Source organism: Plodia interpunctella, chromosome 10 (assembly GCF_027563975.2).
Source record: "Plodia interpunctella isolate USDA-ARS_2022_Savannah chromosome 10, ilPloInte3.2, whole genome shotgun sequence".
In the NCBI taxonomy this organism is placed as follows: Eukaryota; Metazoa; Arthropoda; class Insecta; order Lepidoptera; family Pyralidae; genus Plodia; species Plodia interpunctella.
In genome coordinates this window covers 10,713,938-10,736,726 of record NC_071303.1, presented here as the reverse complement: position 1 = coordinate 10,736,726, position 22,789 = coordinate 10,713,938, and the positions used below count along the sequence as shown (strand labels likewise).

At 39.0% G+C, this 22,789-nt stretch overlaps 3 protein-coding genes across 11 annotated transcripts in view; 2 read left to right on the top strand and 1 right to left on the bottom strand.

The window, feature by feature from the left end:
• The first annotated feature begins 1,222 nt into the window (after positions 1-1,222).
• LOC128672874 (uncharacterized protein) lies at positions 1,223-13,230 on the top strand. 8 transcript variants are annotated; one of them, XM_053750361.2, is made up of 9 exons: positions 1,253-1,360; positions 2,628-2,675; positions 3,331-3,436; positions 3,522-3,820; positions 7,425-7,679; positions 8,485-8,626; positions 12,064-12,195; positions 12,360-12,484; positions 12,715-13,230. In XM_053750361.2, the coding sequence occupies exons 1-9, from the start codon at positions 1,322-1,324 to the stop codon at positions 12,865-12,867; spliced, it is 1,299 nt and encodes a 432-aa protein (XP_053606336.1). In that variant the 5' UTR covers positions 1,253-1,321; the 3' UTR covers positions 12,868-13,230. The 8 variants fall into 8 exon arrangements, with proteins under 8 accessions (XP_053606337.1, XP_053606336.1, XP_053606344.1 ...); XM_053750362.2 differs by lacking the exon at positions 2,628-2,675 and having other exon boundaries at positions 1,223-1,360; XM_053750369.2 differs by lacking the exons at positions 1,253-1,360; positions 2,628-2,675 and adding an exon at positions 1,411-2,037.
• LOC128672877 (uncharacterized protein) lies at positions 13,220-14,536 on the bottom strand. The gene is made up of 2 exons (XM_053750371.2): positions 14,325-14,536; positions 13,220-13,995 (listed from the first exon to the last, which is right to left on the bottom strand). The coding sequence occupies exons 1-2, from the start codon at positions 14,356-14,358 to the stop codon at positions 13,238-13,240; spliced, it is 792 nt and encodes a 263-aa protein (XP_053606346.1). The 5' UTR covers positions 14,359-14,536; the 3' UTR covers positions 13,220-13,237.
• A 907-nt stretch (positions 14,537-15,443) lies between these two features.
• Positions 15,444-22,789, top strand: part of nonC (no-on-and-no-off transient C) — a 91,078-nt gene continuing 83,732 nt past the window's right edge. For both annotated transcript variants that reach the window (XM_053750559.2, XM_053750558.2), the window contains exon 1: positions 15,444-22,325. In XM_053750559.2, coding sequence (XP_053606534.1) covers positions 15,570-22,325 — 6,756 coding nt within the window. In that variant the 5' untranslated portion in view covers positions 15,444-15,569. The remainder of the gene's footprint in view (positions 22,326-22,789) is intronic.

The window sequence follows — 22,789 nt, the reverse complement described above, 5'->3', positions numbered from 1 at the left end:
CACACCCGACGTGATTGAAGCAGCCATCGCCAACGTCGTACTTCTTCAATCTTCACCATCACTCCTCGCACCCTCATTGGTCTCAAGTCAGCAGCAAACAGTCACTCGCAGCAGCAAGCCATCACTCATCTTCAAGGGCATCTACAGGACCATCGCAGCCGACGCAACGCGCTTCCTGGTTCTGGCACCCGCAACTCTCTTCGACTTCATCGACGCCGACGCACCCTGCAGCCCACGTCTGGACGCGCGCACTCACCGGCGTGGCAGCCATGTAGGGACCGGTGCCAACAAGTCATATTCCGCTCACGACAGTCTCGACTCACCGCAGACTACGAGCTCAACCTACGCATCCCGACTCACTGGGACATCGAGTAACATGGCACACACGAGAAGCACAGACTGCACATCAAGACTTCATCAGACCTTCGGTCTTGGGGAGGAGTAATGTGGCGACATCTACCACGCCACATGCACAACGGCGCAGATGTAAAAAGCCGACCAAACGCAACTAATAATAACAAGCCACACAAGTGATCCAGGACACTACGGACAGATGGCACAACGGTCGACTCACTATGGACAGCTAACAAGCCTAGACCGCGCAGACAGTGCGTTTTCGATTGGAAGCATAAATACAACCTCCGACATGACACCGTCGGAGCCGTGCGGTTCCCCAGGCGCAACACCTAGCCTGGCGGGAAGATCTTCCCTTTGTGGCGGTCGAGCATAATCACCTAGCTCCCGCTACAAAGCTATAATTTAATAAATCTTCACGTGTGAAGTGTTCCGAGCTTTTCTTTTTTTCGACCGGATACTGGCTCAAAAATTTTACAGCGTGAGTATCCTATAGTTTTCGAAGTTTTTTATCTTTAGGAAAACGATTTTTCCCAATATTTCGGCACCCGAATATGCTACATTGTTGTATATTTTCACAAACGAATGCTTACATTATGAAAGGATTAATAAAGTACTCTAAAATCAACGTTTTAATCGACATAGAAAAAGGCGGCAAAGCTTTTGTCTACCTAACATACAGTACGGGATAAATGTGCAGTAAATTACTGCCAGTAATACTACCTATTCACAATGACCAAAGATTCTTTGGCAAAGAAGCATTCACCACCAGGCACCAACTATCAAAATCCGTTCACCAACGTGTCACGTGTCAGGCACTTACGTCAGGCGTGTCAATGTCACAACCAGCCACCCCGGTGAACCAAGAGGAACCCAAGGCCCAGAGACTTTGGTGGGTGCTCTGGGCCTGGTGGACGGTCCCCTCAGTAGTACTGCCATTGGCTGGTGACCCGCCACCAGCCTTTGGATGTGGAAACTAGAGGGGACCAGAGGTGGGGTCGCGAAGGTTTGTCCTCCGCAACCACAGCGCGGCCGTGGCGCTGAACACGGTGCGGTGGGGCCGCAGGGGAAGAGGAGAGTCGGTATGTCTCTCGACGATCCCCCTGTCCTCTGCGGCCGAAGGGTGTGGCTGCCTCTGTATTGGGCGCAATGTGTGGGTGTCACCTGCCTATCACCTCTTGCGCCCGTACAGAGGCAGACTTGGGTGCCCTGTGGCACCCAAGATTTTGTGTGTGTCCTGGTCGGTGATGCCCGCTCCCCCCGTCAGCTTTCTGACTGGTGCGCGGAGCGGGCTTGATGGTCCGCGCCACGCTCGCGTGGCGTAAGGGGCGGGTGGTTAGCACTTGTGCTTGCTACTCGCCCAGGTCGGGGCCGAAAGGCCAGCCGGGGGGGCGTCGCGGTGAAATGCCTAGCGACCCCGTGACGTCCCCCATAACGACAGCGTGGAAACGCCCCAAGGGTTTAGTGGGTAGGCTGGGCCGACTAGCGGTCCAGGAGTCCCACTCAGTGCGTAACAAGCATTCATGGGTAAACAAAAAAAAAAGGTGTGTCAATGTCAGGTGTCAGTCACGCTTTTCAGTCAACGTAGGTGTAGGTGTTATGTACATGTAGTAGTCAATGGGTAGTAGTGTTAGATATACTTATGTGGTTTGTGTGTTTGTATCATAGATACGAATATCACTGGTTTGTTTAGACACAGAGCTATAAAATTTATGAATGAATGATCAATGACATTACTTGACTATTTTATTTTTTAGAGCATCTCGTTAAAAAAGTTCATCATCAATCATCTCGTTAGAGTAAAAAGTTTTCTTTGTAGAGCATACCTACATAGTCTGTCAGCATCTTGTTAGCATAGATAGATTATGAGGTAGGTGCTGTTTGTTTGTTTGTATTAGTATAGGGGTAGTTAGTATAGTAGGTAGAATAAAGTAGGTGTACCCAAAGAGGATAATAATCTCTACGTATAATATAGTATCTAGTTGTTCTGTTGTTGTATTATTATAAATATAAACAATTTCAAATGAAAATTGTAGGTTATTGACAAACAAAACCGAACCGAGTGTGGATTCTCTTTTTTTCTCTATTGTTTGGTTTGGTTGGGCAACTGTTTGGAGTAGTCTAGTCGTTGTAGTAGATATACTACAACAACTAGACTACTGGTTCGGTTTGTTTGTCAATAACCTACAATTTTCATTTGAAATTATTTTTATTTATAATAATACAACAACAGAACAACTAGATACTATATTATAGATACCTGCGGTGTCTAGCCACGAAGCCGGACCCCTGACGCCGCCGCGAGTGTGCAAGTGTATTGTGTAATGCTTTCTTATATTTTTAGATAAATTTATCTTGTATTTTTTTATTTTAAAATATAACAGAGAAAAGAAATAAATAAATGGAATAATTATAGTCCGGGAGGGCTGTAGACTTAGTCAATCAAACTTGGAACCTGGAACTATTTTTAGATGGAGGTTAAATAATTCTAAAAGTACCATTTCATTTGACCACCCTCGGATTATCATTGAACAGTATTTAGTACTCCTAACGGGTCGACTGTCAGACCAAATATTTTGATGTAAGTCCAACATGCTGAACATTGACATTTAAAAAAACTGTGCAGTTAAACTTGGATTGAAATTTTAAAAAATACATTTGGCCCTACTTTCGCATCATCAGTCAGTGTTCAGAGTATAGTATTACTGTACTGTACGGGATGACAGTATATTATACTGTACTGTGAACATGACTGATGATGTTTACAGTATACAGTAACTGCACTATGTCAATGTTCAGCTGGTTGGACTTACATCAAAATATTTGGTCTGACAGTTGACCCGTTTGGAGTATCAAATGAAGGTCATTTCTGGCGTTTTTTCTATAATTAAGTTGTGTTGGATTGCATCTCAGGAATAGGATTAGAATAATTCTAAATTATTCCAATCCTGACCCTATTTTAAAATGTGTGTACAGGTGAATAAAAATCATAAAATAAGAGACATGTCTATATCAGATCTCAAACACACCCTAAGGAAGTATGAATTTCCATCTTGTGCTAAGGAAGCTCTTGGGAAAGTCGGTAAGTGAAAGAGTCTTACAATCACGAATATGGTGAATGCTGTTTTGTATTTCCTTCAAACATATGTGTATATACTATTTTTCAGAACAAATATTGATTGGTCGGGTGGGCCCATCAACTAAACAGATTGATATAGCTATGGACATAATATCAGAATTTGTGTTTTGTGATAATGATCGCCGTGGAGGGCGGCGCAGCACTGGTCTGAGTCACTTGCAGCAGTTGCAGCTGATCGACATCATCTGTGACTACCTCTCGGAGTGCACAAATGAGACAACAAAAAATACTGTATTTCTGTCTCTTTTTGGTGGCATGGAAAGCCAAAGAAGGCTGAAAATTCTTTGTATCCTGGCAAGTATGGCAGTCTCCGCTTCAAGTACTCCTGTAAGTGTTTCTATCAATGAATTAAACTACACAGTAGTTTCCATAAATGTAATTTTAGTATTTGTGTCATTTAAAAAAGTTAAGTAGGTAGGTATTTATATTTATAACATTAAGCTGATGCGTGCGCGTCTTGAAGTTTGGAGATGTTATCCAATCTGTTCTTAAAACTGTTGACTGAAGGTGCAGTGACAACAATCTCATTGGGTTTGTTCCAGTCTCGAACCATACGATTGGATAGAATTAAAAATTACTCTTCGGTTTTCTTTTTGCCGATGTGCGACATAGTTTCTAGGAATGACCTCTTAATTTATTATTTTCCGAGAGTTTAAACAGATGTTGCAGACTAGGTACATCGTAATATTTTGTAGGTCTCGATGAGACGCCTTCTCTGTCTGCGGCGTTCCAAAGTTAGGAGATTTAGTTTCTTTAGTCTCTGTTCATATGTTTTATTCCTTAGTGACTTGACTAATTTTGTTGCCCTTCGTTGAACATTTTCAATGAGTGTAATATCTTTTTTGAAGAAAGAGTCCCAGATAATGTAGGCGAACTCCAGCAGCGGTCTTATATATGTCTTATAAAGCTTAATATAAGTATTTGGAGTTAGACTCATGAAAGATTTACGAATTAAGTATAGAATAAAATTTGCTTTCTTCACTATGTTGATTATATGCGTTTCCCACTTCAAATCAGATGTTATTGTAACGCCAAGGTCTTTATGTGACTCTTCTGCTGTCAACTACCGATTACCAATATAGTAAGTCTTACGAGGATTCTTTTTACCTATATGCAGTACAGTACATTTCTCAGCATTAAGAGACAGTAGCCAAACATTTGTCCAATGGAAGATGTCATTCAATCCTTTTTGGATGTCTTGGAAAATGAGTGTTAGGATTTCCAAATAATTTTGTATCGTCAGCAAACAAAGAAAATTCAAACTGTAACGTTTGTTTTAAGTCAAGTACAAAATGTAAGTTTACAAAATTTTCAAAATTTAAGTCAAGTACAAAGTGTAGTAATGGTCCAAGAACGGATCCTTGCGGTACCCCACTAAGCACTGATCTGGGGCTTGAGAGAGTGTTTCCTACGCTAACACAAAAAGTTCTTCTTGTGAGAAAATTGCTAATCCACGCAAGGAGTCTCCCTCGTATACCAACATGTTCCAATTTATGCATGAGCCTCATAAGGGGTAGGTAGGGGTAGGTACACATATATATTTTTGCACCAATTTCATTATTTTTTATTAATTTTTACTTAAACCATAGCGCGTTCTAACTTCGTACAGCGCCATCTAGTGTTCGGTGGTGGAACTTCTTATACCTATGGTGTTACAATTTTATTTTTTCTCCATCTTATCATTTTATTTGTCTTCTTACATTTGGCACAGAGACAGAGGAAACCTTCAAACCTATTTTTTTATTATGGTTTTACTAGTTGAAATGGACCTCTAGTAATATACCATAAAACATACTAATATTCCATAAAAAATAATACTTATAAAACAAGTCTCGCAATGCAGTTACTCTACTGTAAAAGTTGTAAGATCCATTGAATACCAAGTTGGTTATTAATTTATTCCTATCTTTAAGTTATTATGTAATTAGCTAACCTAACAATATCCTAGAGTGACTATAATATCAATATCTATTAAAAATCTTTTATATTTTTTAAATAAATAAATTGCCTCTGCCATCACATCAAGACACAATGTAAATTCAAGTAATACATATATTAAATTAGATTGTTTAGTGTGATTAAATAATAATTTTTAAACTACTGGTTTAAATTGAACGAAGTTTGAAATACACCTTGTTTATACAATGCTTATATTAAATTAGATTGTTTAGTGTGATTAAATAATAATTTTTAAACTACTGGTTTAAATTGAACGAAGTTTGAAATACACCTTGTTTATACAATGCTTCTCGGTTACATAAAATTCAGGCTTGTGTTTTTACCTACAACGAAATTATTTAGCCTAAATTGCTTCGAGAAAAGGATGGCACGGCCGCGCCACTTGTTTGCTTGACTCGGCGGGTCACTGTCGCCCCCACATCTAGAATCGCTTTATAAAATTGTACTCGAGGCTCACACTAATATTGAAAAGCTACTTACCAAACTCCATCCTAGTTTTTGGCTTTATCACGGTCATACATACAATCGTGACAGGGGACATCATTACAGTAAACATACCGGTATCGGCCATTTAAGCGCCTTGTTGACTTAAAGAGTTGATTTCTATCATAATGTTTCTACTCTAAAACTATAGTTTTTTACTGCATTCTACAAGTCTATTTTCATATAATCTAATGTTTATAGATGTATCAGTGATGCATAATTTTAAATAAATGTATATTCGGAAAAATAGCAAATATAACGGTTATCGGCCTTTTAAATCAACTTTCGTCACGGTAGAAAAATGACTCTTATTCAATAGTTCATTGGGTTAATAGTATAAAAGTAAAACAATAAGTAAATAAATTTAGAAAAAGTATATTTTGACTTTGTTCTATACGACTTAAGTAACATATGTTACTTGATTGTATTTTTAAGTCTTAATTATCGGCCAACTTTTTTCAATAGTAATTTAAGGTGTAATTTTTATTATCATTCGAAAGGCTGGAAGGAAAAGGTCGTCCTTTCGTTCGAACGGCTGGAAACAGGTTTTTTTTTACTGGTTTATCGGCCGCTGAACGTTCAGTATTTTTAAAGGTATCTAATATCTTTGAAAATACGATGTAAAAGTTGGCGGCCGGAATCTAGTTGTAAATTCACAAAAGTCTCACTCTTTACGAATATAACGGAATCTATGTTAGTGAATTTAAGGTTTCCGCTATAATGACAAAGAGAAATGACATGAATAAACTAGTTTTGCCACCACCCGGTCGGAAAGTACCTATTGTCCAATAGATAAATTAATTGTTTACCTATTGGACAATTGGTAAACAATTAATTTCAAAATCTACCACCAAAAATATCACAAATTGTGAACAGTTAATATAGTATGGACTTGAATATTGTAATTATTGTGTTTCTATGATGTAGATATCCTCTAAGAAAGGATTATCGGAAAGTCTATCCCTAAAGGGGGCAAATATTACAAGTTTGTATGAAACTTCGTTATTTTTGTAAAAAAATTTAGTTAGAATAATAATTAAATGGAGGGTATAATGATTAAAGCTATTTAAGTTAAGGTTATGAGGGTTAGGGTTTGTATGGAACTCCGTCATTTTTCAAGTGTCATACATGAAATTTGAAACAAAAAAGTGAGAAGCAATAATCCATTAACCGAATTTTGAAAATTTCATTCCTATGGGGAGTGAAATAGGGGGTAAAAAGTTTAAATGAAATTAAATGAGACCTTCATTGTTTTTGAAGAGATACATAACATTTTTGATGTACGAGTGTGGGTAATGAAAAACTAAAGATATGAATACAATTCAAATAAATGTAATAAGAAATTTGCTTTGATTCTTTGTTTAGAAGGAAATTCACGCGGGCGAAACCGCGGCGGAAATCTGCTTCTGAAATAAAATAAAAGGTTTATTATTCAGGTTAAAATAGAATCCAGTTGAAAGAATTACAGCTGGTGTTGTGTATACTGCAGGTGCTACTGGCTGTAGGAGTGTGGCTCCAACAAACGGGCTGCTCCTCGCCGCAGTCGCTCCAGCTGGCGGAGAACATTATCCGTGACCACTTCTTCCTCAACACGTCCAACCGGAGCTCCTTGAAGTCCCTCGCCAACTCTGCCCCGCAATTCGTGTCTAACTTCATCACGGCCGTCACAGAATTGTATTTGAATGATACGCCAGGAACGAAACAGTTGCCACCCAAGCATCTTTTGGAAATCATTACAGTTTGGGTATGTTATCATTTTTGTTTTTAACTATTTTCACTATTTTCATTAAATTAGGCTTAATTGGCTACATGACTGGGTCATCATCATCATCAGCCTACCCTTATACCACTTTATGCAGGGTGGGTTCAGCATGGGTTTAAAATAAATAAATATATATGTATATACTAAATTTTTGTAAAATAATAATGAGCGGGAATTGAACCCGCGCTCCTGTCTACCTGGGACAGTTCAATTCAGATTTTTTTCATCTCATTATAATTTTTTAAAAATAAGTTAAAAAGCATGTGTGACATGTATAACAAATCTATTTAATGATATATATATTCTAGGTATATATATATATATATATATATATATATATATATATATATATATATATATTTAAATGGATCCTACAATGTACCTACAGTGTATATGTATATGGATAAATTCCATACAATAGTTAAATGTCATTTTAATTGATCAGTTTTAGTTGTTTTCGATCTGATTAAAGTATATTTGAAATGCTGTTTGTTAACTGTTTGACTTCAAATCCATAACTTCACAATACATACTATCACTCTAGCTCCATATACATTTTTTATGACATTAGAAAAATGTATCTGATTTGATTAGTTTGAAGGTAGTCAATTTCCAAATAATTTGTTTCAAATAATTCAATAATATTTTTTTCAATTCCAAATAATCAATTTCCAAATAATTTGTTTTCATTTTGAATAAAAAATGAAACGTAAATATGACGTTGACGGTAACAAGAAGCGGATGTTCAGAAGGTCGTGAGAGTAGACAGGTGTTGTGTGGTGTGCAGGTGTACAGCAACCCAGCGCTGTGCACGTCGGCGCAGCAAAGCGCGGCCGCGCTGCCCAGCGGCGCCATCCCCATGGCCGCCGTGACGCCGCTGGCCGGCCTCGTGCGCTGGTGCGCGCGTGCGCCGCTCCACGCCCCGCCTGGTAATCCCGTCTGACTATTGCCACTGTTGCCAAATAAAACTAATAATCCTTAAGTCTATTTGTGACGTTCCACCAGAGATGGAGGAGCGTCGCTTGAGACATTTCACTTTAGAGACTTTAATACATTATGGATGCGCAAAACCATCCTGAGTGACTGCACTTCGTAATAGCTTTTCTCGTAAAACGTCACATTTTTCTTTCTCTCAGCGCCGTCGTCGGCATCCCTAGTATCGTGGGCATCAAGAAGAGTTACATTTAACTGACAAAACATGGCGCGACTATATAGGAAAAATCTAAATTAATTCGTATCAATAAATCAATCAATAAATAAGATAAATGTAATTAATGTCTCCGTCATATTTAGTTTTCTTGTTGCGCTGTTCTTAAACGACTCCTTCCACCCATTCACGAGTCGCACCAGTCTGTCTGCATCCGACAGTGCGATATCATCAGCGTACATAAGCAACCATGACGGCTGCTCGTATGTGTCCCTAACGCAGTTTGACTCTTTGTTTAATATCACACTGAACAGATAAGGACTGAGGACCGAGTCTTAGTGAACGCCGATGTTGACAGGGAAGGGTTCGGTATTGCCAACAGCAGTCCTAACTATGGAATGGGAGTTAAAGTATCGCGGGTAATGTCAATATAGGCCTCAGGCACTCCTTTGTACCTCGGTGCTTTGTACTCGAGAAAAGTCGAGGGCCTTCTCTATATCCGAGAACAAAAAATTGAGTGGTCTGGTCAGGGATTTTAGCGCGGTTGAAAATAGTGATCAAAATGCCTACACTATGACGAGCATCTTCAAGGCCTCGATCGGGCGGGACTCCATCGTCTCCGACAGTAACGATTTTTCATGCAGCGAAGAGTTGAGTAAACTTTAGTTGTTATAGGTAACACTAATCCCTATTCGGTGGGAGGTCGTTGGTTGAATCTCTTGTGGAAATATGAGCGCCATCTGTCCTTCACCGTGAGTCCCTTACATAGGAATTAACCGTGAGGGCCTTTAATACAGCGGTACTTGGAAATACCTTGTGCCAGCTTGTAAATAAGCTTCTTCGCTTCAAACGATTGAAGCATATCGCACAAGGGCTGTACGTGGCCCTGGCTATTGCTTTCTTAATGGCACGTTTGGTAACCCTATATGCATCGCGGTCTTCAGGACATCCGGATGCTTGCCATATTTTAAAGAGGTCCTTCTTCACCCCTATATCCCCCTCTTCTTGAGGCTACTCTTTCCCTCCGGATTGTGGCTACTGTACCTGTAACCATTTTCAAACTCCTTGCACTTCTCACATACATGACCGTTCAGGTCACCACGCGACAACGGGATGCCCCGTAGTACCTCATCGAGTCGATGCCAGAATTTCGGCCTATCGGTTTCGCTGCAACCAGCCTGCGGAGCATAGGCACTTATCAAGAGGGTCATAACCCCTTCCAGTACCACTATAACCATAAGCTGGTTACTGAAGCGCTCACCTCTAAGACGCCATCCTGAAACTCGCCCGAAATCACCACGGCCACTCCGTTCTCGCCGCCAGAGGCACCGGTGTAGATCAGCATGTAGCCATTACATAAAAAGACCCCGGTCTTTTGAGATCTGCTGCTATTCCACCGAGTTGCCTGTAAGAACGCCACGGCCACTTTTTTCTTTCCACCATTGGTCATGCTTTCTGCTTGGAGTAGTGCTTTGTAGTTGTAAATGTTGTCATGGTTTTTGAAGTTCTGATTTCAACAACTTCCAAAACTGTCTTCTTTTAGTTTAATCGAATTGTTGCCTTATTTGTACACATTCTAACTTTGCAAATTAAAATTTCTTTATTCAATTTAGGATGATATACATCACTTATTGACGCCAAAAAATTACTTGAATTAGATCTACTGCTGACTTTCAAAGCGCAGCTGAAGAAGAAGCGGCGCAACAAACTTCAGTGCAGCCTTTTCTCCAAGGACGTCCATTAACAAATATAGGTCTTATACTTGTTAATTGACTTCCTTATTATTAAAAATGACAAAATTTAAATGAATAAATAAATAAAAAAGTTGTATTTTCAATAAAATTATTGGAAATTGTCACACACAAAAAATTTAATTAATAAAAAGCTAAATGTACAAAACGTACGTAATCATGTCATAAATCAATTACATATGCTATGAGGATACTGCACCATGCTTGTCGTTCACATAATCATCAGACTTGTAATATGCCTTTTTACAAAGTATTTCTTTTATATAATTTCTAAAATTTTGTCAAATCAAGAATCCATTTAGGCAAAAACGGATATAGTTCCCAACAAAAGACGTTCTAACTTTGGCTAACCGATGCCCGGGGATAAACAATTTATCTTTATTACGTAAGACTCTATCAGTGTAATCACCAACTTTTTTTAATAAGTTTAAATTTTTCCGGATATGCACAATGTTGTCAAATATGTATTGAGAGGGTAAAGTTAAAATATTAATATCTTAAAAAAAACTCTTAAGGGAATCCCTTCTCCTTAAAGTATATATAGCCCGGATTGATCTTTTTTGTAAAATGAAAATAGTGTTAATGGTGCTAGCACTCCCCCAAAGTAGTATCCCATAAGACATTAAGCTATGATAATAACTAAAGTAAACTAATCTAGCAGTCGCCACGTCCGTCAGTTGTCTGATTCTCCAAATTGCGAATGCCTTGGAACTATGCTTTTTAGATAGGCCATTAATATGAGCAATGCAATTTGGAACCAAGGCTAATTCCTATGAATTTGGTGTTTAGTACAAAATCTAAGCTTTCTCCATTCAGAGTCACGTCGACGTGAGCCTGCCTAACATTGGGAAGTGTAAATTTAATGCATTGAATTTTATTTCTATTCAGCATTAAGTTATTAGCAGAGAACCAATTCGAAATGGTAGACAAAATACGATTTACATCATCAACATCTTTGCTATGGCGGTCTACTTTTAATATTAATGATGTATCATCAGCAAACAGCACGATGTCAGCCCGCTTTTCTACCATCTATGGCAGATCATTGACTTAAACTAAGAAGAGAAAGGGGCCTAGAATTGAGCCTTGTGGTACGCCAATTTTTACATTGCATCCATTGATTTAACTTTATTAATATCAACAGTTTGTAACCTATCTTTTAAGTAAGAAGCTATTAGCTCAATTGATTTAGAATCAAAACCGTACTGACTAAGCTTTCGCAAAAATGTTTCATGGTCGACACAATCAAATGCTTTAGAAAGATCACAAAATACTCCGATGGCATCCTGTGAGTTCTCCCACGCGTTATAAATATGAGTGACAAGAGCCACTCCCGCGTCAGTTGTACTTTTTCCGGCAGTGAAGCCATATTGATGGCTGTGAAAAAGATTATGGGTCTTAAAATGATGTAGCATTTCATTGAGCATTATTTTTTCAAATACCTTACTGTATTATCACTTTATTCCAGATGCAGAGATGGTAGAAGTAATCGTTCCAATAAAGAAAATAAAAATAGAAGACCAAAGCGACGCAATCATCAAGACTCCACCGCCGACAATAACCATGACAGAGTCAGAGTTATACATCAAGCTGCATTTAGGTGAGTTTTATATAGAACATACATTATTTTTAGTTGTGTGATGTATATAATAGGTCAACCTTGTTGCTCAAAAGAAAATATTGTATTTGTGTGATTGTGGAACATGTGAAGCTTAAATCTGTACGACGACGTCAAACATGGTCAACCAGTTCGATTCGTTGCAGGCGTGCTGCAGAGCCTGCGCGCAGGTCGTCGACCTCTCAGCGCTCCGACAGCCGTCAGCGCGCAGCACCTCGCCGCGCTCGCCCTGGCGCTGCGACACTCGGCCGCCGCGCCCGACGTGTTACAGGTACAGGTGTAGTCACTGAAATCACCCTATATAAGATGTCACCTCACAAAATAAAGTTAGATTATATTAGATTATTCTACAGGGGCACTTTACCAATATCAACCGAGTGTTTGCCCCAAGTGGTGTCACCCACATTGGTGCTCCCATACACCTATAATATCTATGAGCGCCAAATGTTTCTAATTTTTTATCTATAACAAAATAAATAACCTAATTTAATTTTTGAACAGGAATGCCTGGACAGACTGGGGCAGGCCGTGCAGGTGGCGCTGGCGCACGGCTGCGTGTTCGGGAACGTGAGCAGCCTGCTGGCGGCGCTGGAGGCTTTGCCCGCCAGCCGGCTGCTGCGCCTCGTCGTGCGACAACACCGGCAGCTCGTCTGACGCCCATTGCTGAGCATAGCCTCCTTTCGCGTTCGCCACACACGGTTTTCTATATATGAATTTGAAAAATGTGATATTCATAAGCAGTCCATGTTTAAAGAACTGGAGTCAATTGTTGTACTTAGGTCAATTTGTAAATATGTTTTAATATCTTTAAGGTCTGTCATCAATGTTGTGAGTTACTTTAATCTCAATGCTCTTTAAATAAACACTTATACAGTGCCATGAAACAAAATATATAACTTCAATAGCAGTTATTCCCTTGAGTAGTTCTCTAATTGCACAACAACTTTCAACTTATCAGTGTAGTTGAATTATGTGAATAGATGTAAATTAAAATAATAAACCAGAATAACAATATAATTTTATTTCAAAATGGCTTGAACCTACGGCTCTGTTTGATTTGGGCTATTTTCTTTTTGTCTTCTTCAAACTTCTGCCTCAGGGCCACAATATGTTTCATTTTGGACTCCCTAATTTGAAAGGTATAGAAGTTCTTTAGCTCTTTTCGTTTCTTTTTCTGTTCTTCTTTAGCCATTATTTTATTCTCTATGTTCTCAGTGCGAGCAAAACTCTGAATTTTCCCTCTCTTGGTGACAGTGACCCAGCCATCTTCATCCTCCTGTCCTAGCTCCTTGTCTCTCTGCTGAACATCAGCATTCTCTTTGTCATGAGTTTTAATGAATTCCTCAACCCTCTCTTTGAGTGCTTTGGGATTCATTACTGAATTATTATATTCATGAATCCATTTCTTCATACCTAGCTTTGCTTCATACTCCTTAGAATTCAGAGGTTGTAGTTTTGTTAGTTTTAGTGCTCTGTCTAATTCTGATACCTTTTTGAATACTACATATGCTACTCTGAAACTTGGTTTAGTTACATTATCAATAAATTGTTTCTGTTTCATAGTATCTGCAGCTTTAGGTTTGAGTGAAAATTGTACAGAGTGTATCTTGCCTGCACTGGAAAAAGCATTTATAATGCCTTGATCATCAGCATAAGGCGGCACATTCACTATAAATAAAGTTCTTCCTGAGGGTTTGTCGCTTGTGTGCTCTCTCACTACATGTTCCTTGAAGTAAATTGTATGTGGTGATACACTGTCTTCTGTTAGTTTTAGCTGAAGAGCTGTAAATTAAAACAATTTAAAATTTAGTTATGAAATACAAATAGGAACTGCTTGACCCAAATATCCCGATCCCAACTAATATTATATATAGATGCGAAAGTAAGTTTAGTTTCTCTTCACGCATTACCTATCTAGTGCTGGTTGGTACACGGATAGAAAATAACCTAGAACAACACATACGTACGTTACGTTTACGTACGGGTACGTTTTATCCCGAAATTCCCACGAGAGCGAAGCCCCGGGATGCAATTAGTAGTTTTATAAGGGCTGGAACACGACAAAAATAAAGCAAATTAACGATAAACATGATTTATTTAAAGTAACTTACCTTTAAAATCATGTAATCGTTTTACAACTTTCATTTTGTAAGTACCTAGCTGACTAAACTGAAGGTACAAAGCAAGGGTATAAAGTATGCAGTAAGTTAACTCAAGTATAGATTAAACCAACCAACATTCTATTCTGACCAAAACGCGTACATTTGAGTTGACACTGAGTTGAGATATGATGTGAGGTTATTTTTTTTGGTTTAGTTTATCCATATGGAATGGCAAAAGGATCTAAGTCCATACAACCAGAAGAGGAGGTTTGTTCATAAACAAAACGTCGTTTCGTTGGTTGCTTCCATGGATTTAATAAGTACTTCGTGAGTACCTACTAATTCCATGGTTGCTTCACGTTTTGATGTCCATTAATAATATTATATTTTAATACCTGTGATTTATATCTAGACCTATCTAAGACCACAGATATAAGAATATTACATTGAATTTAATGTTCTAATAGGGCATATATGCAAAGCTCAGCGCAGATGGCGCTACTGGTACAACTAAGGTACAAAAACATTGCCATTGGAGGCAAAAAGCGCCAATTTTCAATATTATTTCAGATTTACGACCAAAAATACCTTCTACGCAATCGTGGTGCGAGTTTAAAGGAAAAAGGAAAGATTATCCTGTAAATAATAACACTATTTTAGGTTATGTTCTGCATTATTTGGTCAACTGTGGTCATAACTGATATAAACTAAATTTTGACTGAAGATCTTACCTGTATGAAGTCCATATTTTAATAAGTCTTCACGTGTAAAGTGTTCCTAGCTTCTTTTCGACCATTTACTGGCTCGACAATTTTAAAGCGTGAGGATGTATCCAATAGTTTTCGAAGTATTTTTATCTCATGGAAAACGATTTTTCCCAATATTTCGACACCCGAATATGCTACATTGTTGTATATTTTCACAAACGAAAGCTTATATGAATGAAATGAATGGAAATGTATTCTAAAATAAACGTTTTAATCGACATAGCAAAAGGCGGCAAAGCTTTTGTGTACTTAACATCAGTGTTGTACTCTGGCGGGATAAATGTGCAGTAACGAACGTTCAGAAATAACTTACCTACCTACTTATTTCTTGACGTCTTTGATTTGACATATGTGATTTTGACAAAACTATTTTGTCTATGACGATTTCTAGATGATTGTTGGCGAGTAACGTCTGTTTTGTCCGTATTTTATTGTAATTTCGCTGCCATGTGTGGCTACAAACGCGTATTTAGGCAAAGATTTAGTGATGCTATCCACCACTGCAAATAGTAAAGTGAAAAATCCTAAGGGATCGGAGAACTCCGAAGGCTCAGAACGAGAGGTTATTGGACAAGAAAACACAACGGATGATAAGGTCAGAGGTTATGTTTCTTCGTTTGAACCGTCTACATCTTTCGGAGGCCCTTCTAGAGATGGCCGGTTCCGCTTCAGAGGCAGAGTCTCGGAGTTCCGGCACTCGCGGGGCGGTGGACGCGGTGGGAGAGGCCGTGGCGGTTTCCCGCCCAGAGGAGAGAGAGATACCCTCGATAATTCCCATAAATACAACGAATCGTTAGATCAAACAAACAATGACACCTGGGCGCAAGGAACTAATTCAAATAAGTTTTATGAGAGGTCAGAGTTAGTAGTAAATTTACCGGAGGATCCACGTATTTCTAAGTTACTGCGTCGCTTGTGCGCTGAGGAGGATGTCGAGAAGTCGCTTACAATTTGTAGCAAGCTTCAAGACGCTGTTATGTTGCCTGAGAACTCACGGTATATTAGACGAGCCTATGATATTCTAGTGGAATCTCTATTGGATGTGTTGTATGATGCTCCAGGCCCAGAGACCAAAGAGGGTGCTGCTGTTGTACTGGGTCGGATAGGGTATGTCATGGGCCCTGATTTTAGAAAACATCTCGAATGGTTTGCCTCGTCATATGCTGTTCATAATACATCTATAAAACATCTGCTTACTCTGTCCTTCATAGAGACTTTCCAGTTAGACCAACAGACACCACATTTAATGGATTTTGCAGAGATTACTTTGGACAGATTGCAGGTTATTATTGAAGGCACTGATTCTTCTGATGTTTTCATCGCTGCTATAAATGCTATGATTGTATTATCAAATTCATACCCTGAGCATTTTGCTAATCATTTTGTTGACACTGTGGATATACTTGTTGGCTGGCATGTTGACAATGTACAACCTAAAAAAATCAAAGATTTCGCTTTACAATCTCTACTAAAACTAAGCAGGCACTGGCAGGCTGATGTTGGATTTTCTGTTAACTTGTTGTACCAGTTTGTGGAAGATATGGTTGCTTATTCCATTGCATTAGATTCTGAGAAAAATGAAAAAGATTTGGAAGTGACATCTAAAGATGATTGTATGCAGAAAATAACATCATTCCTAAATGTTTTCAATACTGTTGTGAAGAGCCTGGGCTCTCTCTTGAGCCCCACAGTATCACAAACTGTAACTTGGTCATTTCTGACAGAGTCCTTAACTAAAATATTGCAAGTTTTGACAAAAACCATGAATGAAAATGCTGACTCTGACTTGATTCTATCAGGTAATGAATGTATTACTCTGTTACTAAAATACTTGCAATCTAAATCATCTTTCTGTTCTTTGGCTCTGTACAGTTTGATTTCAATGCAGATGACAAACTTTCTCAAAGGGGATGTGTGTGTTTGCCTCAGTGTCATTAATCTGATTTCCAGTACAATTAAAGAAATAGCCTCAAATCTCCCCATAGATTTCATCACACAGACTATAGGACCAGAATCATTGTTACGGCCACTGCGTTACTCAGAGAACCAACAAATTTTAGAGGGTGTCCTGTCAGTATACAGCAATCTTTTGAATCTGAAAAACATACCTTTGCTTCAAGAGACTTACAAATTTGTTTTGACTGATATACAAAACTCATATGCTATCATAATACCTGATATTCAAATTATACATCCCGAATTTATTGAGAATGTAGCCTTAGATGATGCAGAGAAGAATATAATTTTTTATTTACAATGTCTGTCTGAGCTAGCCAATGCTAGCAACTCCATCATAGGCATGTGGGCATTGCAACCGAGCATACTGGAACTATTGGCTATAAAGATGTGTCCCCAACACATTAACTTAGTGAAACAAAATCCAGCACTCCAGTATTCCATTTTGTTTTTGCTGTACTCTCACTGCAAGAAAAATAATTACTTTATTGCTTCAAGTGACCTAGTGACCAATACACAACAAAGAACCAATGACATGTTTGGTTTATCTAATCTAAATTTGGGTGAAGTATCGGGTTCTAGCCCTACATCGGGTCATCTGGCTGTCATTTTGAACCTGTTGAGCATGATATTAGATGATGAAGTACCCAAAGAGACACTTCTACTACTTCTTTATTGGATTTCTGATGTTTTTGTTCAGTTAGATAAATATTTGCCAATAGTGAGCTTGGCGAATGGATTTGTTGTTTTAACGACGAATATGTTATCCTTAGCTTACAGCTTTGATGAAGATATTGTTATACTTGTAATGAGGAATTGTCAACATTTACTGAAAAATAAGAGTTTGACATGGAACTTGATGGTTCTGAAAACTATAACAGTAGTGTGCTTGCTGCACATTGATAACCAAAATAAAGATTTGTCACATGTGTGTAAGGAAGTGTTGTTTGACCTACCTTGGGACATTGTACAGCAAGAGTTGGACAAACAAATGGTGAAAGTATTTGCCAGCAGAAAAATGTTCCTTAATGTTCTAAACAATGATACTAAAGTAAATTCTTTTAAGGAATATCTTATGCGAGGATCATTTACTACATTGTCCAATCACCACTTCAAGGCGATAATGGATTGTTTACTTCAATTGACAAATAAAGACAACAATTTTATCGTAGACGCGTTTTTAACAACTTGGCCTCTTCAAAGTTTAGATAATGACGAAAATAACTTATTATTTTTTAGACAGTGTGCGACAACTTTTTCATCCATCTGCATTGGTTGGGCTTTGTCTGAACTGGCTCAAGCAACAGTTTCTTTAAAACTTAGAACTGTTCTCGGGAAGCCTCAGGAAACATTCATGAAAATTGAAGGAGCTTTAAAAGGTATAGCTCGCGACATTTCCTCTTCTGAGACTAAGTATGTATCAACTGCAAATCAAAAGCTGGTGGAAGTTATAATAACTGAGCAGACAAGAACGCGTTGGATTACAGAGTTTATGATGTTTTTGGAGAAGTACATTTATAACGCTGCAGAAGGCACTGCCACGGTATTGCCGGCGGTTGCGAAGCCAGTCAGAACTTTTTTCCACACCAACTGGTCGACGTGTCGTGAATGGCTCACTAGGGTGCGTCCAGCCGCGCTTGCTGTCAGTCTATATGCAGGGAATTTCGGAGCAGCTATCTATCATGCTTCATTAATATTACAGACAGCAGCCGCTTCGAACACTAATATTGATATTGAAGCTATTACTATGAGTATAGCAAGAGCTCTTATAAAAATTGGAGAACCTGAAGTTTTACATGGTTTATACATTTGGATCAAACAAACATTTGACAAAAAAATCCTTTGGTTGAAAGGTGCAGCGGAGCAAGCCAATGCCCGACACGAATTGGCATTGGATTATTATAACAAGTTAATTAAAAATAATCACCATGATAATAACAAGGAATCAACGTCAAACTCACAAGACACGAGAGTTAATAGATTTATTGATGAACAAATAATGGAGAGCTACAAACAAATCCAGAGCTGGGAAGACATGCAGCGATGGAAAGAGAAAGAACTACAAAATCCACAACATTCCGAGTGGAGCTCTTTCCCAGCATTACGACTATTTGAAGAGAGTGGAGATATTCCTGAAGATCTTTGCGATTGGGATATATTGAACATCGAGACTAAGGAAATTCCTAAAAACATTTGTTCTTACCAGGGAATGCTCAACAAAATTGAATCGACGTTAGTTTGCACAGCCGTAAAAATTTACTATTCTGACTATGCAGAAAAATATGATCGCCTTCTAAAAGATTGCGAAACATTGCTAAATTCTAGTATTGAAGAGTTTTCACGGACAAACACTGTACACTTTCTTAAAGAAATAGCTGTACTACAATTAGCGACTAATGGATTAAGTAACGTTATCACAAATGGCAAGGCTGTTTCAAATCCTTTCAAACCATCTATTGTAAAAGAAAACAAATTTGTGACAGACCTTAGAAATTTGAGTCGAGTATTATGGTGGAATCAGTATTTTACGAAGCTGAACATGACCGATGAAAATATTTACTATGCTGAGTGCCTTCGTTTAGACGTCGTTAGAAGCGCGAGGAAAAGCTCGAACTCCGTGATGGCTAAGAGAGAGTTACTGAAATATTTTAAACAAAACTCTGCCTTCCAAATGTGCATAGGAAATCTCAATCAATTGGACGAGCTTAGCGATGTACTGCTCATGGCTCCAAACACATATGATTTTGATATATGGACAATGAACAACGCTTCAGCACTAGTGGAACTTTGCAAATTAACATACGCTAATGAAGAAACCAAATTACGCGCTATAAATCTTTGCGCCAGTATTTCGCTCGGGTTTTCGCAACGACTAGCTATGGGCGAGCCGAGCTACGAGCTCCGAGAAAAGGGAACAAGAATGTTACTGACATTGTCTAAATGGGTACAAAACGAAAGTGAAAATGTTTTAGAAATTGATACTCCATTGACTAAATTAATATCAGCCCTCCCTGAAATAGGTTTAGTGGATAATAACATATCAGAAAACGTCATACCTCTGTCTGATTCCGCCGTAGGAAAATTACTTCAGTTTGGTGTAAACCAGTGCCCTGGATTGGCCAAAGCTTGGGCCAGCTTTGCGGGATGGTGTTTCAGATGGGGAAGGAAAATGGTAGAGTACAGCTCCAAGACTGGAGAACAGTTGACAGAAAATGATAAATTGCAGATAGAGAGTGTGATGATCGGGTGTTCTCCTCAAGATTTTGATGCGGTATGCGAGATTCTGTCTAAAACAAAGGCTACGTGTGACGACGAAGATATCGACTGGAATGAAATCAATACTTCTGAAATGATAGAAAGTCAGTTACGCACCGTTCCGTCTCTGAGTAACGCTTTTCCAGAGCATCTAGCGCTACTGGTAGACATCTGGAGGCAAGCACAAAAAAGAGTATTCTCTTATTTCGAACTCTCCGCTGACGCCTACTTCAAATTCTTACAACTTATTTGTGCTTCTGACTACATTAATCACAGCGGTGAAAATGCCGTAGTTAATGCAACGCTGCGTCTTCTTCGGTTGATAGTTAAGCATGCGATGGAACTACAAACAGTTTTAGAATCAGGCTTGGCAAACACACCAACACAACCTTGGAAAGTTATCATTCCACAATTATTCTCTAGGCTGAATCATCCAGAAACTTATGTGAGAAAATGCGTATCCGATCTACTTTGTCGTTTAGCAGAAGACACGCCTCATTTGATTACATTTCCAGCTGTTGTGGGCGCGGTGGAAAACGAACAAAACAGTGTGGCCGAACTCAGTGCCAGGTCTTACCTATCTAACGAGACAGGGAGCGGTGAGGATAATTTAGATCTTGATGAAATCGAAAGCGACAAAATTGTCAACAATGAGTTGAATTCATGTTTCTTGGACATGGTAGAGACATTAGCAAAGCAAGCTCCTAAAACTATTCTTCAAGTGAAATTGTTGGTAAAAGAATTACAAAGGATAAACTTATTGTGGGACGAATTGTGTTTGGGCACGCTGGTACAACATCATTCGGAATTCAGTAAACGACTGACGCAACTAGAGACAGAAGTAACTAAAGTTAAAAATAATCCGAATCTCTCAGCAGAAGACAAAAATAAATTAATAAAAGAGAAGAATCGAATTATATTCGAGCCAATAATTTTTGTGTTGGAACATCTCGATCACGTAACGTCGGCTAAACCAGAGACACCGCATGAGATCTCTTTCCAGAACAAATTCCAAGGGATGATTAAGGATGTCATTGATAAATTAAAAAATCCAGTGAATCCAGAAAAACCACAAGAATCGTGGGCTCCTTTGAAACAATTACAAATAAAATTACAACAGAAAGTGAATAAGAGAACGTCGTATATTTTGAAGATGTCAGATATCAGTCCAGTATTGGCAGACATGAAGAACACAGTGATCACGATGCCGGGAGTGCACACCAACCAGAGAGCCGTCCGAGTGACCATTAAATCCGTCGAAAATAACGTCGCCATTTTGCCCACGAAAACAAGACCGAAGAAGTTAATATTTTACGGGTCTGATGGTAAAGCATACACTTATCTTTTTAAAGGGCTCGAAGACTTACACTTGGATGAGAGGATCATGCAGTTGCTATCAATAACAAACACTATGATGGCACGAGATTCCGAGAACAACGACAACCAGACATACAGAGCTCGTCATTATTCCGTGATACCTCTGGGCCCGCGCTCCGGCCTCATCAGCTGGGTGGACAACGTGACTCCTCTGTTCGCGCTCTACAAACGCTGGCAGAATCGCGAAGCAGCAATACTCTCGGCTAAAACTAACAAAACCGTGAACGTTTTGCGCCCATCGGAACTGTTTTACAATAAACTGAATCCCTTATTAAAAGAGGCGGGAATATCGACGGAGAATAGAAAAGAGTGGCCTGTGTCGATACTAAAGCAAGTGTTACAAGAGCTGACATCGGAGACGCCGAGGGACTTGCTGTGGCGGGAGTTGTGGTGCGGGAGTGTTACGTCCGAACAGTGGTGGCAAATGACGCGTCGGTACAGTTACTCTGTGGCTGTGATGAGTACGATCGGTTACATAATCGGACTGGGAGACCGGCACCTGGACAACGTGCTGGTGGACCTGACTTCGGGCGAGGTGGTGCACATCGACTACAACGTGTGCTTCGAGAAGGGCCGCGCGTTGCGAGTGCCGGAGAAGGTGCCGTTCCGGTTGACTCCCAACCTAGTCACGGCGCTTGGAGTCACCACAGTCGAGGTAAGTCCTTTCCGAGGAAGCTTCTACCATAGTGACAGTCGAATTAATGCAGTTTTTTAGTTATTTACAATTTAAAATAAATGAAACTAATTTAATTTGGAGTTCATCTCATAAATCATTTCTGTAAGCTTTGCTGCGGCTCACACTCAAGGTCGACTGTCATTGTGCGGGCTTAGTGCATATCTTCCTTAATATTATTCTAGTGACGTCACATTTCATATAGGTAACCATTACATTACTCTTATATGTTTCTGTTATAATCGTCTATCATATCAAATCGATTATTGCCAGAGTGCTAGATATTGCTTCAGCAGTTGCGGCCTACTTGATGATAATACAAACCTCCATTACTACAAACATTGAAAGTAATTCGCAAATAAACAAAAGATTAATAAAATTATTTTTTACGTAATTTGATAGTTTCCAATTTTGATCGCCGGGTCAAATATAACCTGCATTATTAT

What these genes read in the sequence shown, in the direction of transcription:
- LOC128672877 (XM_053750371.2), bottom strand. Translation starts at nt 14,358, where the DNA reads ATGAAAGTTGTAAAACGATTACATGATTTTAAAG. An exon ending in ACGATTACATGATTTTAAAG is followed by an intron (nt 13,996 to 14,324) that starts GTAAGTTACTTT and finishes TTTAATTTACAG; the next exon opens with CTCTTCAGCTAAAACTAACA.
- LOC128672874 (XM_053750361.2), top strand. Translation starts at nt 1,322, where the DNA reads ATGTGGAAACTAGAGGGGACCAGAGGTGGGGTCGCGAAG. An exon ending in TGGAAATCATTACAGTTTGG is followed by an intron (nt 7,680 to 8,484) that starts GTATGTTATCAT and finishes TGTGGTGTGCAG; the next exon opens with GTGTACAGCAACCCAGCGCT. An exon ending in ATACATCAAGCTGCATTTAG is followed by an intron (nt 12,196 to 12,359) that starts GTGAGTTTTATA and finishes GATTCGTTGCAG; the next exon opens with GCGTGCTGCAGAGCCTGCGC.